This window comes from Synchiropus splendidus, chromosome 5 (assembly GCF_027744825.2).
Source record: "Synchiropus splendidus isolate RoL2022-P1 chromosome 5, RoL_Sspl_1.0, whole genome shotgun sequence".
NCBI lineage: Eukaryota > Metazoa > Chordata > Actinopteri > Syngnathiformes > Callionymidae > Synchiropus > Synchiropus splendidus.
The window spans coordinates 33,874,991-33,902,433 of NC_071338.1; the positions used below are offsets into that span (position 1 = coordinate 33,874,991).

Sequence of the window (27,443 nt, forward strand, 5' to 3'; positions counted from 1 at the left end):
GAACTGCAAGTCGCCCAAACTCAATCAAGCGATGGCGTGCCTCATTTTTGTTCTTCGAGACTCAGTGAGTTGACGGTGCAAACTCCAACTCCCATCGGCCCCCGCGTCACAGAGCCGACATGGCGCCCGTCTGTCGGACAAAAGGCGAAGCCGTCTGACGGAGAATGGACGCCAAGTAAGCGCTGCGCACTCTTGGGGGAAACTGTCAGCGTCCGCGCGCGTCGCAGAACTGCGCCAACATCTGCATGAGCACACCAAAAGCGTCGCAGGCGCCTGGACCGGGACTGTAAGGTGAGTGCGCGCGCAGCAGCGCTGCTAGCTGAAACTCGCCGAAACTCCGTCCAGAAAGCGCAGCACTCTGGCGTGTTCCGCCTACTGGGGCGGCGTGGGGCCACGCACGCGCTTGTCTGCGGTGCCTGTGGACTCTCTGGTGGTTGGTGCCGAACTCGGCGTGAAGTGGGCTCCAACTTGGGTGCGGGGCTTTGATTTGTGTTCGGCCGGAGGAGGAGGCGAACTTCAGCCCAGAACGTGTCGTTTTCACGCAGATGTGGGGTCTGACAGTGGCGTGACCGTTCTGTAGCCACCAACGTGCACACGTCAACCGCTGGAAGCATCTGGAGGCCTGTTGTGCACAGGGGCTTCGATCCGAGCGGAGCCTTGTGACCGTCGCTCCGACCAGCCCTCCGGCACTTCCTGCCCGGACCAGTGGAGGCTGGGATGAGGATCAGCTCCTCCTGACTCTCAGTCAGAAGTGGGAGGAAGGTGGCCCCCTGCTGGAGAAGCTCTCAGGGTCTGGTTCCCCAGTGCGGCGGGAGTGGAGCAGGTGGTGAGGTCCAGCCGGGGTCAGTCTCCCCCATCACTCCCGCCGCTGGTCATGCGACTTCTCGACCTGTCGCCAGAGTCACGGTGCAGTCCAGGACGCAGTTGTTCAAAAGTATTTGACTGAGAGACAACTGACACCGAACCAAATGATAGCCTGACTGACTGAAAAGTCCTGTGTGTTCTAGAGGCAAATCAAGATGAAGAGATGAGATATTGACATTCGATACTGCTGCCTCCATTTTCTTTCAGCACTAAAAACATACGTGTACTGAGCTGGACCAATCAGCTGTCAGCACAAACCAGCAGTGAAACGCTGATTGGCTGGAACGGAAACCTGGACCCACTGTGGCCCTTTTATGAGGACCGGTTCAACGCCCCTGTGTTGGAAGAAACTAGTGGATGTAAAGTGCCACTGTTGCAGGATTAGATGGAGCCAGAATTCTGAGTCGCTCAACCAGGAGGGTTTGGGTTGAAGTGCCGGGCAGGTCGGAGCTTCAGATCTCTGAGAGCAGCGTGTCTGCCTGTGATGTCGTGAGCTCCGTCTGCTGTGGTCAGTGTCGGAGCCAGTTCAGCTTCATGACCCTGGTCTCTGACACGGTTCCTCACCTCCCTCGCTGCAGTGACCTCAGAGTCACACTGGGATGAATTCCTGGAGTCTGAGCCTCCAACAGCATGAGTCATCATCTGCCGCAGAGGCAGGAACGTATGGAGATGTTCTTTGGCGTTCTTCCCACCACACACACACACACACACACACTGACACACACTGACACACACACACACACACGTCTCTCTATTCTTGTGGGGACCTCTCATGCCATCACCCTCTCCACCTAAACACACTGGCAGGATGCTTCGGTCAGAGTGTCCTGCAGTGGTTCTTGTCGTGCTCCACAAACCTCCTTCAGATCTTCTCACCAGCTTCATGCCAGACTCTCCACTGACTCGATTCTTTGGTGTCTGAGCTCAGCCTCCGAGTCCCTTATTTTGAAAGGCAGACTCCTCCAGCCGGACAGGCAGTGCGGCTGGTGCGATGGCAACGGAGGAGACGGAAGCCGTGAGCTCTGATCTGCTGCGTCTCCTCAGGATGTTTGGTCGGGGGGAGGAGCCTCGCTTCACCATCGAGCAGATCGACCTGCTGCAGCGGCTGAGGAGGACGGGCATCTCCCAGGCGGAGCTCCTCCACGCGCTGGACGCCCTGGAACACCTGGAGCGCAGCCGCAGACCCAGACCCAGACCCGCCCCCCTGCCCTCCTCCGTGACCTCCGCCGCCACGCAGACCGCCTTCCCTGAGAAGAGCCTGCTGCTGTCCCCCCCTCGCCCCGTCTCCATCACTCAGAGCGCTCTGGTGGCCAGCGGGAAGCTATCGCCGCTGGCCGTGGTGGGGTTCGAGACCAGCGAGGAGGACCTGGACGTGGACGAGAAGGTGGAGGACCTGATGAGGTGTGTGACATCACGTCGCTCCGACCTGGACCGGGTCTGACTCGGCCTCTGTGTGTGCGTGCGTGCGTGCGTGTGCAGGAGGGACAGCTCCGTCATCAAGGAGGAGATCAAGTCCTTCCTGGCTGCCCGCCGGATCTCTCAGGCCGTGGTGGCTCAGGTGACAGGTGGGTGTTGGCCAGACCCGGAGCTCGGCGCCGAGCCAGAGACGCGGCTGACCTGGGTCTCCTTCCGCCGCAGGCATCAGCCAGAGCCGGATCTCCCACTGGCTCCTCCAGCAGGGCTCGGACCTCAGCGAGCAGAAGAAGCGAGCCTTCTTCCGCTGGTACCAGCTGGAGAAGAGCAACCCAGGTGAGAGCGCCCCCTGCTGGCGCACAGGTGTCCGCAGCCCTGACGCAGCCGTGTGTGCAGGCGTGACCCTGGCCATGAGGACGGCGCCGTTGGCACTGGAGGAGGTGGTGGACTGGCACCAGCCCTCCTTCACGCCGGCGCCCGGCGGCTTCCGCCTGCGGCGCGGGAGCAGGTTCACCTGGAGGAAGGAGTGTCTGGCCGTCATGGAGAGGTGAGGCAGGCCCGGCCCGGCGCCGCGCGGCATGGCCAGTCCCACACTGACCCGTGCTGCCTCTGCACTGCAGCTACTTCAATGACAACAGCTACCCCGATGAGGTCCGGAGAGAGGAGATCGCCGCCGCCTGCAACGCCGTCATCCAGAAGCCAGGTGAGCGAGACGCCGCCGCACTGCCACCCGCGGCTCCATGACCTCGTCCGCCTGTCGCCGCAGGGAAGAAGCTGTCGGACATGGAGCGGGTCACCTCGCTGAAGGTCTACAACTGGTTCGCCAACCGCCGCAAAGACCTCAAGAGACGAGCCAACATAGGTGTGTGTCGGGGGGGAGGAGGACCACCTCCTTGTGAGGACATTTGCCTTAGGTCCTCACAAGGTTGAGCGTGAATTTGAGGGTTAGAACTTCAAACTAACTGAGTTCCAGTTTGGTCCAGAATCCTGGTTCAGGTGAGCCATGGCCAGGAGAGGTCCTCACAAGGACAGGGAGCAAATTAAAGGTGTGCGTGTGTGTCAAGAAGGTGATCTATGAGAAGCTCTGTGTTTTGAAGAAGCAGCCATCTTGGAGAGTCACGGGGTGGTGGACGTCCAGAGTCCAGGAGCTCAGTCCAACAGTGACGAGGTGGACGGCGGTGACTTCCCGGAGCAGGTGACCGGGTCAGAGCCGCGGCCGCTCATGGGGCTCCAGACTAACGGGAGTTGTGTTTGCGCCGCAGGGCTGCGACGTCTTCGACAAGAGAGTCTCCTCCCGAGGGTTCGGGTTCGGCCGCGCGGACTTGTCCTCACCCACCCAGGTACGTCACCGTGGCGACGGGGTGACCTCTGACTGACCTCGTCTCTCCGCTCAGGTTCCCACTCTGATCCCCAGCTGGTTTTCTGCTCTGGGCCGCGGCCACAGGGGGCGCTCTCTGCTGTCAGGGGCTCAGGCGGAAGGGTCCAAGCTGCCCGGGGCCTCCTGGTCCCCGACCTCCCTGCCGGACGAACCCATGACCCACGGCACGCTGCCTCAGGACCCCAGCGGCCAACAGAAGGTCCCCGCCCCTCACGAGGTGTCGGGTCTGAGCGCCGCCATCAAGACCGAGGTCCTGGAGGACGACTGAGCCGGGAGGCGTGGCCACACGCCAGTGGCTCCCGGAGCCCGACACATTGTCACCCACCCGACAGCAGTCGTCCACACCACCGCGCTTCAGTTCCTAGGTTGCAGATTTGAGGTCAGTGACTGAAGCCGAGGGCCACAAAGGTCGAGACTGGAGTCATGTGACTGCTGCAAACTAAAGCGTGGCCGTGTGGACGACCCACCCCTTCCCACACACACTTGTGACAGCTGTCCTTGTGGGGACCTCTCCATCACCCTTTCCCCAGCCTCTTCCCCAAAAAACACACGACTAAACTGAACCAGGACTCTAAACCAGAAGCAGCCAGTTATTGAGGAGACTCTCATGGTGTCCCCACAAGTACAGCTGGACAGGAATACACACAGCAGCCTCAGAGACTTCAGAGAACATGTAGCAGTGTGTTTCCTCCGCTCACCTGGCGACAGCAGACGTGGCCAAACGTTCCCAGCTCGGGTGCCTCTGTCAGGTGCCGTGTCAGCGGCTCCCAGCATGCATCTGGCCCATCACTGTGATTGGTGGACTCACACCTTCAGAACAGAGTGTGTGAGACCATGTTCCAGACACATGAAATGTGTCGCTCTGTTTGCAAGCGGAAATGATTTTGTTTGCTGTGTTGTAAACACACGCGCTCACACTGACCTGGTGCTTCCACTTCCTGTCGCTCAGAGCCCCAGCAGGAAGTCCCTCAGTTCTCAGAACCTGGAGCCGTGGTCCAGATCCGGCCCTCAGAGCTCCGCTAGCTTGGATTCTGGACCCTCGCGGCTCCGCGCAGACGGGAAACCGCACGCTAACCTCGGAACGGAACTCGCTCGCAGGAGTTTGGTATCGTAGCTACTGGAGTTCAAAACTCAACACAAATACCTCACACCGTCTGTTTGGTGCATTACTACGAGTCTCGGAGCGACGACGCGACTCGCACCAGAAAAGGGAAGTGGAAGAGCCAGAACTGGCTGTGTCCTTGTTCTCTTGAGTTTTCTGCAGCGCGGGGGTGTGGCCTGGAGTCCAGGGCGGCTCACGTCCTGCGAGATCCCCGGTCCCCCAGGGACTCAACCCAACAGTCTTCCACCTGGCTCAGGTGCGACGGTCGTTCACTCACGGCTCAGACGGTCCCGTCATCGATGACTTCAGCTTCCGGTCGCCGCCACGTTCGCCTCATGTTTCAGGATTCAGTGCCTTGTTTGGACGCCGACTGTTTGTTACGTTTCCTGTGTTGAAATAAGGTTTGTTCTTACTGTCGTTTACGTTGAAGGGAATAAAATCTGATCCGAGTCACAGCCTGCCTCTGCCTGGTCATGTGAGGGCCCAAACAATACGACCACCTGACTGAAACCTGCACTTTATTGAGACGATCACGACATGTCACGACGTGTTACTCTCGTCAGATACAAGTCACTCGACACATGTGAGACGATCATGTGAGAAATCTTTGGACTGCAGCGTGAAAACACAGTTAAATCAGCCAAACCCAAATCTGTGCTCAAATCTGAAGGTGGGTTTTCTCACACGCACACACACACACACACACGAATAATCTGTCAGATCACGAGTCGCTGCTGCTTCAGAAATGAAACGACAAAGTTGAAATGAGCTCAGGCGCGTGAGCGTGCGTGTGTGGGGGGGCGCACCTGTGACACACACCTGTCGTGCTGGAAGGCCTCAGTGGCGAACACACACACGCAGAGGTAGAAACTGGGCCCGTCAAGAGTCCTGCTTCTGGAGGAGTCTCACTTGCACCACCAGGAGGCAGCATTTACCTCTTCATGCCAGCTGCTCTTCTGGCCACAGCAAGATGTTCCTGGGCCAGAGTGGAGCTGAGCCTCATCCTGGAAGCCTCCGCTGACACGTGCGTGCAGAAGCCGCTTTGACTCGAGTCACCGCAACAGATGAGCCGCTGAAGAGTTCAGATTTTCGCCATCGTGAACCCCATCAAATGAGCAAGTGAAATGAATGAAAGTTTGTGAGCAAAAGACGAAGAAAGACACTGAAACAGGTTTCTGAGGCTCCCACGCGCCCCCTACAGGCGAGCTACTTCCACACGACCGGGTCCCTCTGCACCAGGGTGAGAACAGCGGCCCTTTCCAGGCCCTCAGCTACTCGCGGGTCCCGCCGGAGGTCAGGACGTCAATGATAAACGGGTCACTTGACCACAGACTTGGACTGAAACGTGAGGTGCGAAGCAGCCATCTTGGGCCCGGACTTCCTGATCTGGTCACATGACTTTCAAGCCCACCGACTCCACTTTTCCCACCATTCCACAGGAATAACGTCCAAAGTAGTGGACCGTTTTTAAAACGTACGCTTGCTCGTCAACAGGATCCGACTCTGACTCGTGAATGACTCGTCCAGGACTCCTGAGCATTCACTTGTGTTGGGGCTATTCAGACCGCACGGGTGATATGTTCGTGGACAGACGCAGACACACACACACACACACACTCGCAGACACACACTTCGACACTCGCCGTTCCATCAGAACCTCCGACAATAAATAATCTGCTGCTCCTCAACATTTGCTCTCCGCCGTTGCTCAAAGTGCCTCGTTCAGTTAGAGAGACGCCTCGACGACACCCGACCCGACGTCGACCGCCGAGCTCGTAGCAGCAACCGCTCGCCTGTGCAACATCAACTTGTACATAAATATCAATCTCAGGAAAATAATGGCATCCGACCACCACGGAATGAAAATATCTCCTCTTTATATTGCGATATGTTCGGGACGATGGCGCCACCACGATGGAGTCCTGGTCCTATTCTGTCAGGAGGAGGCGGGGTTGAACTGATGGACCACATCTCGGCGACCTCAACATGAGGACCACCTCCCGTCCTGAGCTGATCACATGCTTCTTCCTGGTTCCATAACTCACTTCCTGTTGCTCACTCCTCACTTCCACCAACCATCACAACTCTGGACGGCAGCTAACATGCTGACGACACGTGGTGCGCTGGCGCCACCAGCTGGCCCCCTGCAGGTGGCTCCTCGGGTCCCTGAGCGCCTCCTACCCCACGTCCCTCCAGAACTACCCAGCAGGAGGAGGCAGCCTGCAGCACGCCGTCCGACTGACGCACACGCCGCCTCTCGCACCCACACGTAAAACAAAGCGGTAAAAACACTCATGGAGTTCAATATGGCAAACAAACAGAGCGGAGCGTGAAGGCACGTCTGGAGGCAGAGCTCAGGGTGGACCGGATCTGCTCGGCCCAGGGCAGCGAGAGCAGAGGACTGTGGGTTGACCTCCATCCGTGTGCCGATATGTTCGGTCGCTCCGTGAAGTTTAAAAGAGATAAAAGATGAGCGTCCGGCTGAAATAGGATTTCGATATTCCACATTGAAATAAAAGTTCAGGTCGTCAGCTCGGGACGGCGTCTGACCCAAGCTGTGCCGAGAGTCCGAGACCGTTCCGTCATGACCGGCGACTTAGAGAAGAGGCAGTGGATCTGTTGCATAAGAGGGTGAGCAGGGGGCGGTGGATCCTCAGCTGCTCCAGGACTTACGGTTCTCTCCTCGCCGAGAGACGGCGACGGCATCTCCCCGCAGCACCGGGACGTGGGCCGAGACGTCCCCGGTCCTGCGGGCGAGTCTGTCGGGTCGAACCATCACGCCGTAGCCCGGTTTGCACAGGAAGTAGCGCTGACCTCCCACCGAGCCGTCGTTCTTACCTGCGGGCCGTAGACGGAGGAGAGAATGGGCGCGGCGTCACCAGCAGATGGTCAGAGTTACGGACTCACCCACAGGCGTGTCCAGCTCCACTCCGACCCAAACTCCTTCAGCAAACTGCGTGGTCCCCACAAAGCGCACTGTCCCGGCCTTGTTGGTCCCCAGCGTCACGTGGGTCCCCTCCCTCAGCCACTCCGGCAGCTCGCCGTCCTGCCGCCGTTCCTTGCCGTCCACCAGGATCTGCAGTCGCTCCAGCCCGTCCTCCCCTCCAGAGTCCAGCGGCCTCTGCCCTGACCTCAGTGCGTCCTTGTGGTGGGATGAGTTGTGGGCGGCGACGACTTTGCCGCCACACTGAGGATGAGAGGCGGCGTCAGCGGCGTGCGTCTCCGGGAGGGAGGAGGACGAGACGGAGGGTTGGAGGATGTCGGACAGTGTGGCCGTGGAGACACTGGTGGAGAAGTAGCCGCTGGACGACTGGCTGATGGGGCTGAGGGGGGCGGAGTCATGCGGGTCATGCACGGGAGGAGGAGGGACGTCTGGGAGCTCGGCCCGTCGGTCTCTGGTGGCGGGCCGCGGCTGAGCAGCGGCCTGAGGCGACCCCGCAGGAGGACATGGAGCGGAGCATGCAGACAAGCAGACAGAGGAAGTTCAGGAGAAGATTCACATCATCGGCCGACAATCACGACCACAGCCACCACCACCCAACCAGGAGACCCCAGAGACTCAGACTCCCGGCTCCACTTCACAGTTGCACCCAACTGGTCCCTGACCGGGGATCGGACAGAGGTGTCTGGGTCTGAGGGGTCGGGACTGGACCAGGGGCTTCACTCATCGCGCACGCACACTGGCTCACCGTCTCCGTCTTGCCCGGGCTTTCTTCTCCAGACGAGGTGAGGATGCGCTGCAGCTGCTGGAAGACAACAAATGTCACATGATCAAATGCATCGGAGGACCAATCAGATCGCTGTGTCTGGGTCATGTGACGAGTGAGGGAGCCTCCGCACCGACCTGCTGTCCTGCAGCTGAAGGTCTCAGATCCTTCTTCTCATCTCGCACAGGGAACAGAGACTTGAGCAGTTTGGGCATCTGAGGAACCAACGCCTTCACTGAAAGATAAGAGGACGCAAGTCCTGAACGACCTGGGGGGGAGGAGGAAGAGAAGAGCAGGAGGGGGAGTGGAGAAGGAGGGGAAGAGGAGAGAGAAAGGAGGAGTGGAGGGGAGGGGAGGAGAGAGAAAGGAGGAGTGGAGAGGAGAGGAGAGGAGAGGGAGGTGAAGATGTGGAGGAGGAGAGGAAGAGGAAGAGGTTGAGAGGGAAAGAAGAGAAGTGAAAGATTCAGACTGAATTTGTAGGTGATCAAAACAAACATGACTGGAGCAGAACCAATCTTCACTCTGTCACATGATTGGATAAAAAAAAACACACACACACACACAGCAACAACAGAAAAGATGAAGAAGAAGAGATGAGTCTGAGAGGTTTACCTGGTTCTGGTTCCTGGTTCTGGGCCGGGCTGAGGGCGAAGGAGGAGCTGGAGGAGGAAGGAGAGCTGGAGTAGGTGGAGGGAGACGAGGCGGGCCGCGGTAGTGTCCGGTAAAACTGGGACGGCATGAAGATGTCCTGCTGACTCTCCCAGCGACCCTGAACACACCACAGAGACACCAGAGTGACTCTCCACTGACACCTGCTGGACACAGCGGCACAATGCCACAGAGAACGCTACCTTGTCGTCCAGCAGGCAGGAGGTGGACAGATCCTGTCGACTCCCAGACAGCTGAGGAGGAAGCAGCGGTCAAGGACGGAACCATCACACACAGACAGACAGAGACAGAGAGAGACAGAGACACACACAGATAGACAGACAGACAGACAGACAGACCCTGTGGACTGAGGGTGAGCTCAGGCTCCGCCGGCTGCTTCTCCCTCGTGAGGTCAGCTGCTCCTTCACTGCGACCTCCTGAACACACAGACACACAGATGAGCACGGTGTCTCTCACACGGCCCGCCCTCTTGCTGGAGCCGCACCTGTCGGAGGCGGTCCAGGGTGAGGATGTTCTCCAGACTCAGCACGCTGCGCAGGTACTTCTCGATGGCAGCTTCGTCGTCGGCCGTCTGGCTGCTGTTGGCGTTGGCGGCGAGCCTGGCCAGCATCTCTCTGTCCTCCGAGCCTGGCGCGTCCTGGAGGACGAGACACCTCAGACCCGCTCCCGCTGCGACTCGGCTCGCAGACACACTCACCCCTGGGATGTTGGACACCACCTCAAAGGTGACGCCGCAGCCGGGCACCGTGCTGCGCGTGGACATACGGCGCAGGAAGCTGTGGGCGAAGCCCTGGCGCCCCGGGTTGACGTTGACGCAGATCCTCTTCCTCAGGATCAGCTGCATGTCGGCGGGGTGACTGAGCTGCACGGCCACCCGTACCGTCAGGTAGACCCGCTGCTCCGGCCACACGCCCCCCCGACTCAGCTGAGGACACTCGTGCACGGTGGAGTCCCACGAGGCCTCGGCCCTCACCTGAGGAGCGGACGGGGCTTGGGTTCAGAGGAGCTCACGGGGGCAGCGGCCCGTCTCGGGTCAGGCTCACCTCTCCGTCGTAGTGCTTGACGATCTGCAGGTCGAAGAAGTCGTCCTCGTCCTCGCCGCTCAGGGTGGCGTCCCAGCCACCGGCGTCTGGAACCTCAAACTGGTCCTGAGAGCTGAGGTCGTCGGCTGCAGCACAGGGGTCACATTAGAGGCCGCAGAGGTCACCAGAGCGGAGTCAGAGACCGGACTTACGCTTGAGGTTGAGGAAGAGGACGGGGGTGTGAGTCTCCATGCCGGGCAGAGGAACCCTGTCATAAATCATAGACAAGCTCTCGTGACGCCCGCAGCAACAAGTGTGGCTGCGCTTCAGGACTCTCCTCAGCTGTGTCCTCCTCCGGAAAAATGGTGGTTCCACCGCCACCAAAAAAAACTGCCCTAACTGTTCAGTCCAGCTTATTCATGATACCAGAAATTAAAAATGTGTGTTTTGTTTAAAATTGTTTTGACTTCATTCAACTTGAACTATCCATTTTTCAAAACTACCATGATATTGATGGAATTTTTTGAGCCATTATTTCTGATGAAAACAACGTATATTATGTCAATTTGAGGGTGAAGACTTCAAAATAACTGGGTCGTCTCAGTCTGGTCCAGAGTCCAGGTGCAGGTGAGCCATGTGTTTCAGGGCAGAGGCTGGGGAAAGGCTGACAGCCAGGAGAGGTCCCCACAAGGATAGAGAGGCAAGGGTGTGTGTGTGTGTCTGCGACAAGCGCTCACCACTCAGCAGGCGCGCCGGGGATGCCGCTGCCAGCAGAGGGCACCATCACAGCGTTCCTCTCCTCCGTCAGAGTCAGGCGCCACTCCAGCAGCTGAGCCTCTCGCTCCATATCATCCTCCGTCTTCTCTGCAGAGTGGAGCAGGCACCATCAGCGGGACGGGAGACACCGCAGCGGAGCTCACACACGCTCAGAACCCTCTGCACTGCTCCACTGCCCACAACACAACCTCAGGACACCAGTGGGCGATGGGCGGTCAGAACAGCAGGCGTGCCAAGTGACAGTGAGCCCAGTAGAACATCATCTCAGCTTGTTCTTGTACGATTAGTTAGCGGAGAGGGGAGTGCAGCCCATGATGGATCACTTTCGTCCCACCACAGAAGTCATGCGAAACCCTGAAGACAAGAGGTCAACTCGACCAGCTATTCTTAATCATAGGGCCGGCGCACCCTAGAGGGCCGCTAAAAGATTTTTGCTTTACACCGCCGGCCCCAGACGCTCAGTGTCGGCGTTTTAATCCATGAGCCACGCATGGTGACAGCAGTGGTAAATCTGTTATAGTTACCAACTACGGAGAAGTTCTTGGAAAAAGCTGTCCATGAAAGCACCAGTTTTGAAAATCAATTGGAACACTTTATGGTGATACTTTCATTTACACTTATGTATACTTCTTCTGTCTTCTTTAGAGTTTCAATAAAATATATTATTTTTATTTTATTATGTTTAGACATGATTTTATCATATTTATTTTATTTCATATTTTCCAATTTTCTCAACAGTTTTCTCTATTAAATTTGATGAAAATGACTTGCACCTGCTTCTGCTGCTGGTTGGACTTTTCATGTCATTTCACAAGGTTTTGGTTTGTTCACACGTCTGGTTATTGAACACAAATGAATAGTAATGGATCAGTTCTATTGAATGGGTCCCAGGTCCATTTGTTCTGGGAAAACTGGGCCCCGCAATGAAAAAGGTTCAGGACCCCTGAACTAGTCAGACGTCAACATGAAAACGGCGAATGGACGTACCGGCCTTGCTGACCAGACTCTGCAGGTGCTGGTCCAGATACTCTTGTCTCTTGGTGAGAGCAGCCAACCACTGACGCCGCAGAGTCTCCAGGTCCCTCTCCTGGACCAACACAAGACCATGGTGATGCCAGGTATTGGTGTCTGTTCTCATCCTAACGATGACGAACCTGGTAGCTGTCCATATCATCCGCCTCCTGGTTGGAGGCCATCGACCGGATCTCCACGCAGCCCACCGACACGCCAAGGACAATCTCCGCAATCAGTGGCATGGTGCCCGAGTCCTGGACCGAGCGCACGTCCACCTGGAGGCGCCGCGACTGACCCTGGCGCAGAGACAAAGACTCATCAGAAGGACGACAGTACTGGAGTGGGACACCGGGGGAACCAAACAGAGTTTGCTCCTCAGTGGTGACCTGCTTCGTCTCGCTCGCAGCTGCAGAACCAACCTGTCGCAGCTGGAAGATTCCTCCGGTTCTGACGTCTCTGGCGGGAATCACCTCCACCGGCACAAAGTCGCCGTTCTCGTTGATCTCCAGGATCTGGATCCAGAGCTCAAGTCGACGTGTTACCTCGCTCCACCTGCAGGAGGCAGTCAGACGTATACCCTGCCGACCGCACAACGCAGAGGTGTGTGTCTACCTGTCCCGCAGTGTGCGCGTCTTGGCCTGGATGATGCTCAGGTCCCACAGAGCCGGGTTCCGGCCTGAGTCCGCCTGCCGGTGACCAAAGACCTCGATGGCCACCGCACCCTCTGTCAGGTACTCAATGAAGTCCTCTGACACAGACACCGCCAGCTCCTGCCGGACCGCACACAGTGCCAGAACCCGTCAGAACCAGAACCAGAACCAGCGGCAGAGCCAGAGCCAGACCCCGATCTAGAAATAGACCTAGACCCAGAGCCAGACCTAGAAATAGACCTAGACCCAGAGCATGACGTAGATCCAGAACCAGACCCAGAGCATGACCTAGATCCAGAACCAGACCCAGAGGCAGACCCAGAGGGAGAGCTCTGTGTTACCTTGCAGCTGTCAAACACAACCATGCAGTGCGGGTCTTTGCTGCTGGGCGAGGAGGACGACGTGTCCACCTCGGGGGCGACGATGATGGGCTCGGGCTGGTCCCAGAAAGAGTACTGGCAGAAGACAAAGTTGGACAGGAACTGGGGAAGTCCGGTGGCCTGCAGGATCTTGATCTGAGGAGGACACCCAAGCGCACGGTCACTGAGGTTCACGATGGCGGCGTCTGGCCAGATCTCACCATGCAGACCAGCTTGCGGTCCTGGATTTCAGAGTCCTGGTTGTTTTCCAGATCCTCTCCGCCTGCCAGGCCGTCGTCCAGACCTCCTCCAACACGGACCACTTCCACATGTAAACGTCCCGCCACCTGGACGAACACGCAGTGAGCTTCAGTTGTCTGTGGACCTGGATCCTGGAGTGAGGCTGCTGCAGAGATTCCGTACCTCCCCCTTCTGGTTGATGATGGGAACTGCGTACTGCAGCTTGACGTCGTAGAAGAGACACGACAGGAAGACGTTGGCGACTCCAATCAGACTGTGGTTCTCCTGCTCGTCGAAGAACGGGTCGGCGCGGCGGAAATAGGAGCGCATCACCTGAGACAACAGACGAGACGGTCACGTGGGTCTCCGAGTCGCAGGATCAGGTCCACTCACCGGATCCTCGCTGTTCTGCTTGTTGTAGTCCTGCCACTCCTGGTAGAGCTCGCGCATGTCCACCAGCCGGTTCTCCATCTTCTCCAGACTCCAGATCTGCTTGCCCCGACAGCGGCGCCGGACCTGGATGGCGGGCTCGCTCAGCACAGCGTCCCTCTGAGACAGAGAGAGCGGGTGACTCGGCAACAACTCGGCAGAGTCGGGGGATCGCGGCCACTGACCTTGCGGTTGGCGTTGAGGTTGTCGGACGGGATCTGCAGCGTGACCCGGTACTCGGTGTGGCGCTCTAGCTCCTCGGAGATGAAACAGGCCTCCTGCACCAGCAGGTTCGCCCTCACGATCTGCTCGCGCAAGCGTCGGAGACTTCGGACCAGAACCGCCTCCCTGCACGTGAGGAAGAGGATTGAGAGTCCAGACACGAATCATGAGGACTTCCTGCTCCGAGAGGCCAGAGCCCCAGGTGTCACACGCTCGCGTGATCTCACGAGTCAACGGTGCGAGTCTGCGGTCCGTGTCAGAGCAGGCTCACGAGTGCCACCCACCTGTCCTCGTTCCACTGCCTGAGGCGACTCTGCGCACTGAGCGAGTGGCTCATGCCGCCCACGCTGAGTCTCTCCATGCTGCGGTAGTGAGCCTGCTGTCCAGACGGTGGCGCTGCAGGGTGGCCGGGCGACAGGCGGTCCGGGTTGAGCTTCCTCCGGAGCTGCTGCAGTTCCTGCTCGTACATCTGCCGCTGCCGCTCCAGCGCCGAGCGCTTCTCCTCCTCGTGCTGTCGCTCCAGAGACTGCAGCACGGCCTGCATGGGGTCTGACCCCACAACCTGCCGTCAGTCCACGTACCCGCATGCCTGCAGAGGCGGCGGTGCTCACCGTTGCTGCCCAGGGCCTTCATCATCACCTCCGTCTGGGCAAACTCGTAGGAGAAGCTGACCTCGCTGGACACCTCGCTGGCCGTGTCGCCGTCTGCGTCCAGCTGCTCGCTGCTGTTGCTGTTCTTCATCACGCCGCCCTCACCCTCCTCTTCCTCTGTGCGAGACCGCCTCTTTGGCAGGTTGATTCTGCAAGGGGAAGGTCGAAGGGCTTGGATTCATGGCGCCTCATGACAAGTGACATTGCTTCTCATTTCCAATCTCATCTCGTCTTGCTACCACAGAGAGAAGACTGGTCTGTGGTGGCCCTCCGACGCTCACTACCTGAAGAAGTGGTTGTTTCCCCACAGGATCCGGTCGCCGTGGTGAAGCCGCAGAGCGCTGCTGACCGGGGAGCCATTCACACAAGTCCTGCAACACGAGGAGTTTCATGACACAAGTTCAACAAGAGCCGGCAAGTTGTGTGTTGCAAGAGTTCAGTGAGAGCTTGCAAAACAAACAAGAGGCTGCTGTGCAATTTGTCAGCATTTGTTCGGGTACAAACTGAGCTGGAAAATGATTGTTATGGTCAGGAGGCCAGTCAGGGAGTGCTGTTCCACCTTCTCAATGTGCGTCACTAGAAACCATGCTGTGACTGTCGAGTGCGAGAGAGACCACCTGGCTGCACACAACAACCCAGACCAGCTGAAAACCCCGGGACATTGTACTTACACAGGTCTCCTACACTACAATCAATACTCAGAAAAAGGTGCACTTTCAGGTGCATTTTCTTCTTCATCTTATCATTACAAATCAGAAGTCTCGGATCTATGAGATGCTGTGGAAGTGTTAGATGCTGTCAGAACAGGCTACTCAGCCCAAGAGTCGGACTCTGGTTATCAGATGGGCGTGGCACAGTCTTGGCTTTATTGCTTCAACAGTGGCCCGAGTGCGAGCCCAGAAGCTCATCTGCTGGTGACCATGTTGCTGAGTTGCTAGAGCGCAATAATCCTGGTCAAAGGCAGAAAAGAGCTCCTGGGTTTTGGTCTGAGCAGGTGCACTCTTTTGGAGGATTGCTCGAAGCTACAGAAGGGACATTGACCACCTAGAATACAGGTGCACAACAGAGACTGCTGTGGCAGAATATGCAGCTCGTCACCTGTAGGATTATTATTCAGAGAATTTCTTATTTATTTGTGCAATAATGGTTAGAATAGAGACCGGGCCTTCTGGGGAGACTCTTTAAAAAAAAAAACAAGGGTTTGCTGACCTCATGGTCCTTTGGAAATGGCAAACATGAATTCTACACCATTCAAAACCCTTGAAATGTCATCAGTCAAAATTGATCAAATGAGATTTGTAATTGACTGATAAGAAAATAGAGCATTTTCTCAAAAAGCTGAGTTTAAATCTTTGAGTGACACATCATTCTGAACACCTCACATATGTGGCTACAAGCTGCTGTAGGTTTGGTTTTGTGCACTTTTTTTCGGACCGTTGATTTTAGTTAAGGCGACCTGTGCTGATAAACTGGCAGAAAAATTCAAGAACAAAAGTTTGAGAGTGATAGTCTGTAAATATGTCGAGTAGTTCAAATGCCCCATCTCAGTTGGACTATTCATGGCATCATAGGGTTTTTACCATGTTATACAGTTGAACATTTCGGCTGCACTGTGCGTATCTTTCGCTTTCATACTGTCACCACAGCGTGCTGTAATGGTAAACCCAACGGTAATGGTAAACGCCCACAGCACTGGAATCAGGAATGACGGGGTTAACCCCAGACCTCAGAGTTTCACAGTCTGCGGCGCGAGCAGTAACGCGAGCCAGGGAGTCTCACCGGGCATTGCGGTATGGGCTGAGGACGACGCCGGCATCAGCGCTGATGTCGATGATGCAGTGCTCTGCCAGGATGCCCATGCCACACAGCTGGATGTCCTGAGAGTCTGCCGAGCCCACCTTGGTGTGTTCCTGCGGGAACAGGAAGCAGACCACAATCTGACAGCGAGACTGAACAGAGACCACCTCTCCAACAAAGACGACAGGACAGCGCGCTTCCTAGACCCGTTCCAGGCTGGACTCTGATCCGGAGCAGATCCAGCTTCTGGATGCCGGAGGGCCTACCTTGAGGTAGTAGACCAGCAGCTCGTTGAGCGCAGGGTCGGCATTCAGGTTGACCAGGAAGCTTTTGTCGTCTCCCACTTTGATGCCTGAGGACTGCAGAGAGATCCCCAAACTCTCCAGCTGCTTCTGCCGCTCCTGAACACGACAGCGGACCAAGACGTGAGCAACAGGTACGTGCCAGAGGCAAGCTGCTGAGGAGAAGCGCTGACCTGGGCGATCTCTTCCGTCTTTCGGAGCTTGTCCTCCCAGGTGATGGTCATCTCCTGGATCAGCTTCTCCGACTCCTCCAGGCGATCCTTCAGCTCGGGAGCTTTCAGGGACTGGAGGCGGGAGGAAGACAAGGGTCAGACCCAAGACGAGGGTGGGGAGGAGGTGGAGGAGGTTAAGGAGAGGCCAGACCTCAGCCTGGGTCAGCTGCTCTCGCAGCTTCTCCACTTCCTCTCGGAGCTCCCGGATGATGCGAGCGTTGGGATCCTCGTTGACCACGGCGTGGTTGACGATGTTCTTTGCTCGGTCTGCGTAGCGTAGCGTGGACAGCGTCTCCTCATAGTTGTCCGCTGCCGGGCTGACGGTGGCGACCATGGCAGTCCGACTGTTGCCCCCCAGACAGTCCTGCGAGGACACGTGGCTCAGTGGGTTGCCGAGACTCGGGAGCGAGCCTCTCACCTTCAAGAGCCACGTCAGGACCGAGTCTCGGTACGGAACAAACTTGTTCTTGTTCTTGGCGGTTCCCTGCTCAGCCAGGGCCGAGATGACCAGGCCCAGTGTGGTCAGAGACCTGAAGCACAGCAACACACTCTCATAGAGGCTCGGGCACCCAACCACGGCGTGACTCGGCAGCGGCCTACTTGTTGATGTTGCTTCCCTCTTTCAGCCGCTCGCCTGCCGCTCCGGTCTTTGCAGCTCGCTCACTGCCAGCCAAGTCCACCAGACTCAGGCGACTCACCTTCTCGCCGCTGGTCTGCACAAGACAACATTCTCATCACATCTCTGATCCTCGCAAGAACAAAGCACTCTGGTGGTGTCGCAGGCCCGTCCTCGTGGGAAAACGCCACTGCTCAAACACAGTTTGAAAGGCTTCAGAGGAAACCACACAAAACACATTGTGACGAAAACAACAACAAAGTATGATTCATAGGAAAACAAAGAAGTAATGTAAAAAAAAAGAGAGATCTGGTAGTAACGGTTCCAATGAAAGTGACGCGTCGACACGTTACGACACGTGGACCCAGGGCTCTCATCGAAATGTCTTCATCCAAGTGTCACTTCGGGGACAGGGAAATGAGCGCCCATCGCAAGAAACCTGTTGGTTTGTCACTGGAATGACGGACTTTAGTCTTGCAAAGCGTTTTACCGGAATGGACCGTCCTGGTCACATATATTGCAGAAACATATTCAATATAAATTGCCTTTGACCCAAACTGCTATATTAGTTTCGTTTTTATTCATCTCAATCATGTCCTCATGTGACTGACTCGCCACAAGCTTCATGCAGTGCACCTGAAACGCAGATGTTTATTTCAAGCCAAAGGAACTGGATTTATTCCAGAAGATGGCGCCATTATGGATCACCAGCACAGGCTTGGAGCGAATGAGTTCACTGAAATGAGTTGGTCTTATTACAAAGAAAAAGGACAGAGGTGAGTAAACTATCAACAAAGACGTCTGAGCAGAAGAAGCAAAAATAGACTTCCTAAAACTCCAAAATAGAAACAAAGCTGGAGTAAATTTAGCCGCAGAAGACGAGAACAAACGTGATGTCAGCAGAGATCGTTCCCACTGAGGCTCGTGTGAAGACGAAAATAGACTCACTGACAGCTCGTCAACGTGTGTGTGTGTCACAGACGAGAACAAACAGCTCAGACTTCATCGGTCTACACCAGCTGAACCCAACTCACCAGCGGTCCAGTTTCCACCCTCGGTCTACTCACATTCATTCATTCATTCAAACAAAGCCAGCCTCAGCAACCTTTGTGACCAAACCGGACACACACTTTCAGTGGACACACTAGGTTTTATGTTTGTATTGACACTGGTGTCCATCAGAGGGACTCCTGATGCAACATTCCCCAGACAAAACAACTGTTGACTCCATCGCCCCACAACCATTTGGCCACAGCACCACGAACATGGCGCCTGCCAGCCTGTTTAGAAAAAAACGAATATAAAAAGTGTTTAACTTCATTTTGAGTCGCCCCCCACCCCGAATTCTTTTTTTCCTTTTTTTGCATTCAAAGGTATAAAAGTGAGTCCGGTAACTTGAGCACTCCAGTCAGGCTCGAGTCCCTCAGACTGTTGACCAGGCTGGACTTCCTCCACGAAGCGCACACGTAACAGGAAGCGACATTGCCCTTCCACACAGAGATTAGCTCACTCATGAAGACAAATCCAGGAGTGATACTCAGTTCAGTGTTTAGGGGAAATTATTTTCACATCTGTCTGTTTGTTCCACTTTTAATTGTCATTATTATTCATTTCCTTTTCCAAGTGCCTTTAAAATTCACAGCGATGTAAAACAGGCGACCGACGATGCACATGTGAGGACCAGTGCTGAACCTCAGCCACTCCCAGGGTCAGCATGCATCAGTGAGTCTCCGCTGAGAGTCACAGCAGGGGACTCGCCAGATGGTTCTGTAGCTCACTTTGACTTGACTGGGTTCTGAAGTGACCAGTCGTTCTGACAGTTAGAAGCCAATACAGGAGGACCTGTGAGGACGTCAGGACAGACGGTGACGGAGGCAAGTGAAAACAGATCAGACGTATCGGCTGACTCATCAATTATTAACCTGAAGATCAGATCAAACTTGTGTGTCTGTGAGGATGGCCTGAGCTCTCATCGCTGACATCATCAGAAACTGGTCTCCTCCTTCTCCTGCTCATCCTGACGGGTGACACCACAGTTCCTCAACCCTCCAGAACTGAAGTCAACCAATCAACCAAGAAACCCAACCTTTCCAAACGTCTGTCACGAAGCCACGGCCAGTGACAGTGAACTTCTCACACACCAATATTAATTCTGGCTCTGAGGGACGTTGAGGGAGACTGGCTTCTTGACCACGGCTTCTCTCTCACCACACCACACCAGAGAGGACAGAGCGCCACCTCTTCCCACCACACACATCGGAGACTCACCCCAGACTGCACATCCGTCAGCGTGTGCGTGAGGATGATGTTGAAGACGGCGTGCGACCGGCTGCTCTCCTCGTTCATGTTGGTCGCCGCAACAGTCCGGGACTTGTTCCCCTCCGACATCAGAGACTCAATATCCTGTTGGAACGATCAGTCACAGATGGAGAGGCTGCTGGGCGGACAAGCTTCCAGCTGAACCAGACCTACACTGACATGTCCAGTTGATGAGACTGGATGGACACCTCATTTGCTATACGTATAGTGTTTGTAGGTGACGGAAGGGTGTGCGGGAATCTGAGGAGCCCCTGAGGTCCAGGTCACTGGATGACGTGAGAGGCAGTGACCATCTTAGGTTGAAATGTGACATTTAGGCCTGTCCTCACAAGGTCAAGAGGGTTAAAACGTCAGTAAAAGTAGTTTATTATAAACGTGTGTGTGTGTGTCCACAGGGCTCAGATCTGTGAAGGAGGTTTGTTTGAGAAGAAAACACTTCTTGTACCTTGTAACTGGCCACCGCCAGGCGGGAGAGCCCGTCCACGTATGGACCCAGAACCTTGTGCTCTCGCACCCTCAGCGTCTGCCGGCCCCTGCAAAGAGACAGCGGCGTGTGAAGCTGACCCTCATTCAGCAGAACCTCATGATGGACTCAGCAGCACATATGGCCGTCAGATGGCCGGCCCGGTTTACTGAGGTCAAAGGTGGAGGAGCGAGTGAGGGTTATGGTCTGAGCAGAGATTTACTGCATACGATCTGACCAGTGACTTTCTCCAAGAGCAGAACAAAACAGTCTGGAGTCCTGTTTTAGCGTCTGGAGCGGCCTGAGCTACTCCACACGTTCCTCTCCCGGCTCACAGTGGTGAATCGTTTCTGGACCAGATCCTTAGCTTCCACAGCGACTCGCTGGGCCACAAGACAGGAGGGGGCATACCCTTTGGGGTCCAGCAGGTCCCGGACCTTCTCATTGTAGATCTCCATGTAGGAGACTTCCACCGTGAAGTTCTCCTGCTCACGCTGCTCCTTCTGTGTCCGGTCAAAAAGGGCACTGCAGAGTCGCGGGATCAACCCTGGCTGGTCCACAGAACCCATCATCGTGTAGGACTTCCCCGAGCCTGGCAACACGAGGGGGAGAGCAGCAGGTGAGAGACCACCTTCCAGCCACCAGAGAGGACGTCCAGTACCGGTCTGTCCGTAGGCAAAGATGCAGGCGTTGTAGCCCTGGAAGGCATTGTGGAGAAGACTCTCCCCGAGACACTGGAACACCACCTCCTGACCTGGACATACGGACACACACCGCACCATGAATCGCACCGCTCCTGATGACAGAACACATCTGATTCATGTGTAGTCGCTCACCTGCAAACTTCTCCTTGTCGGACTCGTCCATGGACCAGAAGCAGTAGTCGTAGGCGAAGACCTGACGTCAGAGAGTGGAGATGAAACCATGACTGCATCCACTGAATGAGTTTCATTGCTTTGAAATGAGAAACATGTCAAGAAACTGCTGGTCACCAAAGGAGCATTGGCGTGTTTAGGTTGTGGGGGCAGCAGCTGAAGTGAAGAAGTCTAGACGTCAGTGTCCCGGGTCTGCCCTGGGGACTCCTCCTAGTTTAACGCCTCACAAGTCAACTGTCTTCTCGAGGAAGAAGAGAGGTTCTCCTCTGAGTCTCTCCTGGATGACTGAGCTTCTCCATCAGAGGCTCCAGACAGAGAAACTCATGCTTTTTATAAGTCACTCCAAAGCTGCTGACCACAGGAGAGAGGAGTCCTCCTCTAGTCAGAGGACAGCTTTGTCTTCTGGCCCAGCTCATCGCACTGGTTCATCACACTTCTGAAGACGGTGTCAGACATCAGTTCAAGTCATATAGAATAGAAGATAAAAATCCCCCTTCAGTGATCCATTACATACAGTGATCATAATATATAAAGCAGGAACTTTGCTGAGTCATGAGACGAGTGAAGGAAATACAGCACTGCCTTTGTTGAAGAGAAGAATGAATCACAAGCATATGATGACTTCACCGCGTGTGTTGTTACCTTGGACTGACTCCTGATGAGGTCACGAAGGTCGAGGTTCACAGGCACATGTGGGCAAGGGAGAGAAAGAGGGGGAGAGAGAGAAGGAGGGAGAGAGAGAGGGAGGGAGAGACAGAGGGAGAGAGAGAGAGAGGGAGAGAGAGAGAGAATGAGGGAGAGAGGGAGAGAAAGAGAGGGAGAGAGAGAAGGAGGGAGACAGAGGGAGGGAGAGAGAGGGAGAGAGAGAGAGGGAGAGAGAAGGAGGGAGAGAGAGAGGCAGAGAGAGAAGGAGGGAGAGAGAGAGGGAGAGAGAGAGAGGAGGGAGAGAGAGAAGGAGGGAGAGAGGGAGAGAAAGAGAGGGAGAGAGAGAAGGAGGGAGAGAGAGAGAGGGAGAGAGAGAAGGAGGGAGAGAGAGAGACAGGGAGAGGGGGGGGAGAGAGAGGGAGAGAGAGAGAGAGAGAGGGAGAGAGAAGGAGGGAGAGAAGGAGGGAAAGAGACAGGACAAAATTTCTGTCAGGTGGTTTGCGTTTCCTTCTTATAGGTCATCTAACGGAGGATAATGGATTTCTGCCTCTGGTTTGAGGTTAAGTATTTCATCAGCCTGTTATCCCCAGATCCATCGACTTCATTGACTCTTTCACAGCAACTCCTGTGACAACAGGGCTCTCAGGTATCAAGGACCCGTTTGCTGTCAGAACAACAGAACGCAGTTCTCTTCCCAACACTGGCAGGTATTTCTGGTGGACGTGGCATGGGTTTCCATGGGGGGAGTGACATGTATTCCTGTCATCAGAGGGCTGACGACACACTGGCCAGAGGAATATTCCAGTACACTGCTGACATGTTGTGCGTGTGGGAGGAGATGAGGCTAGGACGGGGGAGGGGGAGATGGTTGGAGGCAGATCTGGGGGGCGGGGGGCAGGCTTCCAGTCATGGAGACAACAAACAAAAATAAGTCATGACATTTAGAGGGGGAGGGTGTGCGACAAAGACAATATGGACCAACACAGTCAGTCGAAGTCTGCCAAGAGATGGCGAGAACATCACAGCACATCCTCTTGTTGGTGCGCTTCGATGGAGCCATCAGCACCTGTTCACCAGGTGATCGTTTCAGTCAGTGACAAAGCAGGCCGCTTCACAGCCGGAGCTCCTGCTTCCCATCTAACCATGCGACAAGGTGACCCATCGCCCGTGACCTCAGTCCTGAGGGTACCTGGAGATGTTGACGTTCTTGTGTCCTCCATAACTTTGTCTCCAAACTTTCCACTTGTACCTCTGATCTGGGCCCTTTCTACCAATAACAACATCAGTATCTCCAGCTCTGACTTATGACTCCGAGTCTTCATGGCAGTGAGCCCAACTTTCCTGTGAAGCTTGTCTTTTGCTCTCGGTGCTCTGACGTCGCAGGCACTACCTTGTCTGCATGCTCTTCTTCACCTTCTCTCACTCTTCTGCCAGGAACTTGCAGGTTGTGAGTTCTCGTCCTGTACCCATTCTCTGAGAGTCTTCTTCTTCCCAGACAGGAGACTTTCCCAACAGGAAGTTTTCTCATATTTGACCTCAGGAACTGAACCCGTACTCCAGATTACACTTGCGCTTCACAACATGAACATGATGATGCAGAGAAAAGTTGGGAACGTGGTTTGAAATCTCAACCAATAGCAAAGAGGCTGCAGGAACAACCAAGTTTATCAGACTCATTCATCAAGTCATAAAGCGAATCACTAACGTGATAAAAAACAAGACCTGGGACTTGTTTCCTGACTGAAGACACCAGAGAGCGTTTGCCCTTACGATGAGCAGCAAAGCTGAAGACTGCTGGGTCCAGCTCCTGGACAGTCACATGATCCTGGAGAAGCTCTGGGTTGTTTGGTGTGGACAGACACTCACGTGACTTGGTTAAGTTAGCAATAGCTAGCATCGATGTGGTGGCAGCTACAATTAATAAACATTGAATTCATTTCTCAAATCAGAAATAAAGCCATTTGACAGGCGTGTACTTCCTGTGTCAGCAATTGTTGGGTGACTTTTCGATGAACCTGCAGCAGGCACAGTCTAGTGGTCAGAAGGACAGTGTGTCGTGCCTTAGCATTTCCAGGTGAGGGCAGCAAAATAAGTCACAATTTCATCCCCACCGTCAGTTGGCCAGCAAGAACCACCTTCAGTAGTGTCGAGAGCTAGTGACCCACCCACGGTCGCCTGCACATGGCGGCTGCAGAGCTCCACTCACGGATTTCAGCGTGGCGCTCTCTTACATGCGCAGTGATGACAGCTGTCGAAGTGGCTCGGCAGTGAGACGGGACACTCGCGTCTCCCTCTCCGCCTTCATTCACAACTCCACCCTCAAATGAGAGCACAGAACCAGGCGGTCAGGAGAGCATGGCCGCGGCCCCGTCCTTCCTCAAACACCCCCTTCCACTGTGACCACGTCATTTAAACAATAACTGAATGCATGGCTGCTCCCCCCTCCTCTCTGTCTCGCTACTGTCTTGCTTTGTTTTGGGCGATGTGGGACGGGCAGAGGAGGAATGTGCAGGGGACAGAGGATGAAGGTGGCCGGCGGGGGTTAACCAGCCTGGAATGTTAAGCTGAAGAAGAATTTGCGTCCGTGTAACACAATATGACCGAGGCAATGCAGAACACGCTAGCTGTGTGTGACGCTCCTCTGAAGCGCAGCAGCTAAAATACATGACGCTTCAGTTGCACGTTCTGTTGCTCATGAGAGAACGAACCGTCAGCTCACGGCCAGTGAGGTCAGTAGGGCTGAGCCTTTGGAAGGGTGCAGGGAGGGACATGGTGGCAATTTTGTCCACCCAGCATTTTAGCTTTTTGAATTATCATGCATGAGCTGGGGTCTTAACGGGTCCGCAACATGGTCCTGAAGCAACGCAACTATGGCATCTCGTCCTCAAGGTTGGTTGTGCTGAAATCCAAAGCTAAGTAAGGTGTCAGTACGGAGCTTCCTAGACAAGGCTAATCTGGTGCTGTGTTGCATCTACAATGTCATGAGGAGACGGTCCTGTCTGAAAGATCACCGTAAGCAGAAACTTGTACTCATCACCATAAGATGCAGCGCGTCATAAAAAGCAGGTGAAGCCAGTTGAGAGAAAAATCTAGCCAACGCCATCATCTGTCCTCCACAGCAATCACTTCACAGCAGACACTCTCGAGGCGTCTTCAGGCTTGAAGTATGTCACTAGTGAAGCAGTCAACAGTCTTCAGGGCCAAGTATCAAAATGTGAGGACCGAATGGACTTGGTGGGGACATTTGGCTGGACCCCATGAGGTTAAGCTTCAATTTGAGCATGAAGACTTCAAAATAACTGGGTGATTCATACTGGGTTCCAGTCTGGTTCAGAGTCCTGGTTCAGGTGAGCCATGTGTTTTGGATGGTAAGTGAAGGGAGAATTGGAATGGGTGACACAGCAGGATTCAACAGATCCACTTCTATTTACTTAGAGGCTGTGACGTAACCCAGAAAGCTATCAGACAGGTACAAAGTGTCCCAGACCAGGCTCGAGCAGGTGACCACCAGGAGGGTGAAACTATCGCAAGTACTAGAGACCTGAGACATGGACCATCAGCCGGAGGGGAGGCGCCAAAAACGGACGACACTATCCATGAAGAGATGGTAATAATCGTGTCTAAATGTTTCCCTGCCGTGAGTCAGAGTGGCACCACACTGGAGCAGCACAGCTGGAAAAGCTGAATCACACAAGCAGCAGTCTCCACTGGCGACCAGGAGCTGTAAACACCAGGATGTTCTCAGCCAGGGAGGAGGAGTGAGGTGATGGAAGACTCGCACTCTGAGAACACACTTCTGGACGTGGAAGGCTGAGAGCAACTCCCTGACCAGGAACTGGTTTTTGAAACACTCAGATTCCCACAGACTTTTACAGATTGAATGTTTTATTGGAAAACGGTGTCCGTCAACACAATTTCAGCTAAAGTGGTGATTACTCAGCAGATTGGTTGGTTCTTAAATGGAGATGAGGTTTGTTGAACAGAACGATTGGATTGTGCCCCATCCACCAATCATTTCATGGGAATAACAAATGGTGATGTGCCATGCAGGAAGGTGCTGCAGTTGGCTATGGGACGCCACCTGGTGGCGGGCCTGTCGCCCAGCTGCCGCTCACAGCAGAACAGGAGGAAGCTATGATTGATTTCCAGACCTTTGGAGGGGAGGAAGGGAAGATCAGATTCACAGAGAAGAATGGGTTGGTCACAGATCAGAGAAAATGAAGTCCAGCTAAACACAAAGAGCACAGGACCTCACATGTTAGCGCCATGTCTCGTACTATATTTCTGCTGGAGCTCCTGACACGAGTCTCCTCCCAAACTCTATTAGCATAAACAAACTTTGTCATTCAAATCGACGACTTCCTGGTCCTCCACTTCCACACTCCATCACGCAGCTGCCTTTGCAGACTGAGGACGCTGTCAGTCAGTCGTCCTCGCGTCCTTGTCATCTCACGACTGCGCTCTTGTTGCCTCCTCCATAAAAGTCAGAGCTGAGGTTTATGGCAGACAGATGCTGGAGGAGCTGAGGCTCCGCGCCTCAGTTTAATGGTCTCTTTGCTCAAGGAAGGGGCTTCACGGTCACAGACGGCGACCCGGAGTTAACCTCCCCTCTGAGTTGCCAGGGAAACTGAAGAACATGGAGAAGCAGGAGTTTCGAGGAGAGAAGCGAGTCCATCTTTTCACAGTCTTTTGTCTCTCTTCCAGACGAGTCTGACACATGGACCTGAAACTGCCACTGACTCTTGAGCCTGAGAGCTTTCTCTTCTCCGTCAGTCACGAGGAAATCATCCTGGAGACACTTGGCTACGCATGTGTGCTGGAGAGTCTGGCAACCCCTCTGAACACGGCAGCTTGGCATTGGTGCAGATGAGTTACTGTGATTCTTTACTGCTACATAGTGACACCGTGTCTTTCATGATGAGGGACTTTACAAGTCACACCTTCTAGTTACTTGCCAGGAGTCTTTAGCATTAGTTAGCATCCCCTTGCTGTGAGTGATTAGTCACACTGGCTGCAGGCAGTGCAGAAGCTATTCCCGTATTTTCCGGACTACAGAGCGCACCGGAATATTAGCCGCACCCACCAAATCTAAGAAGGAAAATGGATCTTTTTCATACATAAGCCGCACCAGTCTATAGGCCGCGAGTGCACTGTTGCTGTCTGCGCCACAGAAAATGCATGAGGATCACTTCTAGTGATCCTCTAGTACTAGTTTTGAAAGACTCATGAAACAATCTTGCCAATGTTCTGAACTCTAGTCATGAACTCCTCACATCTAATTTACATTTAAAGTGTTCAAAAAGCGCTGTTTTCACCCTCCAGTAGATTGTCTCTGTTAACAGAGCTGCGGACACACGGGCGAAAACAGCGCAATTTGAGCGCTTTAAAGGTAAATAAAACGTCTGTGATGTCATTGGTTTGATGTGACGAGGCTCAATATTTTTGCCAGCAATGAGCACGCTCATTAGACTGTAAAAACTCGGGATGCACCGAGAGACAGCGAGAGTACTCAGCTGAAGCAGCTGCCTTCAACCTCTTTCATGAAAGTTCTCACTCTGGACGGTTGCAAACGTTTCAGATTCAGGTGGTGGACTGCGAACGCTGCATCTGACACACACATGACAGCAGCTGATTCTGCCGCGGTTGACTCCGTCTTAAAACGACACTTGAGAAAGGCTGCTCATCTGGCGCGGTGAAATTAATGATTATTTCTTGGGC

At 54.7% G+C, this 27,443-nt stretch overlaps 2 protein-coding genes across 10 annotated transcripts in view; one reads left to right on the forward strand and one right to left on the reverse strand.

Annotated features, from left to right (window-relative positions):
- The first annotated feature begins 36 nt into the window (after window positions 1-36).
- Window positions 37-5,264, forward strand: LOC128758839 (homeobox-containing protein 1-like). Of its 3 annotated transcripts, none has more exons than XM_053865230.1 (10): window positions 37-291; window positions 1,909-2,265; window positions 2,344-2,429; window positions 2,503-2,613; window positions 2,674-2,824; window positions 2,898-2,980; window positions 3,044-3,139; window positions 3,375-3,472; window positions 3,540-3,617; window positions 3,672-5,264. In XM_053865230.1, exons 2-10 carry the CDS (start codon window positions 1,910-1,912, stop codon window positions 3,921-3,923), a joined length of 1,311 nt encoding a protein of 436 aa, XP_053721205.1. In that variant the 5' UTR covers window positions 37-291; window position 1,909; the 3' UTR covers window positions 3,924-5,264. The 3 variants fall into 3 exon arrangements, with proteins under 3 accessions (XP_053721205.1, XP_053721206.1, XP_053721207.1); XM_053865231.1 differs by having other exon boundaries at window positions 3,378-3,472; XM_053865232.1 differs by having other exon boundaries at window positions 38-291; window positions 3,381-3,472; window positions 3,672-5,263.
- kif13ba (kinesin family member 13Ba) overlaps window positions 4,047-27,443 on the reverse strand; it is a 34,828-nt gene continuing 11,431 nt past the window's right edge. The window contains exons 4-39 of one of the 7 annotated variants that reach the window (XM_053865219.1): window positions 21,723-21,735; window positions 21,042-21,102; window positions 20,867-20,959; window positions 20,617-20,797; window positions 20,188-20,275; window positions 19,692-19,826; window positions 17,408-17,520; window positions 17,226-17,337; window positions 16,959-17,171; window positions 16,769-16,879; window positions 16,560-16,694; window positions 16,276-16,406; window positions 14,781-14,867; window positions 14,458-14,645; window positions 14,131-14,395; window positions 13,810-13,972; window positions 13,589-13,744; window positions 13,379-13,528; window positions 13,177-13,302; window positions 12,938-13,111; window positions 12,559-12,716; window positions 12,366-12,498; window positions 12,087-12,242; window positions 11,920-12,019; window positions 10,893-11,019; window positions 10,368-10,423; window positions 10,177-10,301; window positions 9,831-10,106; window positions 9,618-9,770; window positions 9,472-9,549; window positions 9,316-9,366; window positions 9,077-9,233; window positions 8,602-8,732; window positions 8,447-8,503; window positions 7,665-8,181; window positions 4,049-7,595 (exon numbers count right to left, since the gene is read on the reverse strand). In XM_053865219.1, the coding sequence (XP_053721194.1) occupies window positions 7,411-7,595; window positions 7,665-8,181; window positions 8,447-8,503; window positions 8,602-8,732; window positions 9,077-9,233; window positions 9,316-9,366; window positions 9,472-9,549; window positions 9,618-9,770; window positions 9,831-10,106; window positions 10,177-10,301; window positions 10,368-10,423; window positions 10,893-11,019; window positions 11,920-12,019; window positions 12,087-12,242; window positions 12,366-12,498; window positions 12,559-12,716; window positions 12,938-13,111; window positions 13,177-13,302; window positions 13,379-13,528; window positions 13,589-13,744; window positions 13,810-13,972; window positions 14,131-14,395; window positions 14,458-14,645; window positions 14,781-14,867; window positions 16,276-16,406; window positions 16,560-16,694; window positions 16,769-16,879; window positions 16,959-17,171; window positions 17,226-17,337; window positions 17,408-17,520; window positions 19,692-19,826; window positions 20,188-20,275; window positions 20,617-20,797; window positions 20,867-20,959; window positions 21,042-21,102; window positions 21,723-21,735 (5,155 nt within the window). In that variant the 3' untranslated portion in view covers window positions 4,049-7,410. Of the gene's footprint in view, window positions 7,596-7,664; window positions 8,182-8,446; window positions 8,504-8,601; window positions 8,733-9,076; window positions 9,234-9,315; window positions 9,367-9,471; window positions 9,550-9,617; window positions 10,107-10,176; window positions 10,302-10,367; window positions 10,424-10,892; window positions 11,020-11,919; window positions 12,020-12,086; window positions 12,243-12,365; window positions 12,499-12,558; window positions 12,717-12,937; window positions 13,112-13,176; window positions 13,303-13,378; window positions 13,529-13,588; window positions 13,745-13,809; window positions 13,973-14,130; window positions 14,396-14,457; window positions 14,646-14,780; window positions 14,868-16,275; window positions 16,407-16,559; window positions 16,695-16,768; window positions 16,880-16,958; window positions 17,172-17,225; window positions 17,338-17,407; window positions 17,521-19,691; window positions 19,827-20,187; window positions 20,276-20,616; window positions 20,798-20,866; window positions 20,960-21,041; window positions 21,103-21,722; window positions 21,736-27,443 lie in introns of all 7 variants that reach the window. The other 6 variants (XM_053865218.1, XM_053865221.1, XM_053865215.1 and 3 more) reach the window with 6 other exon arrangements.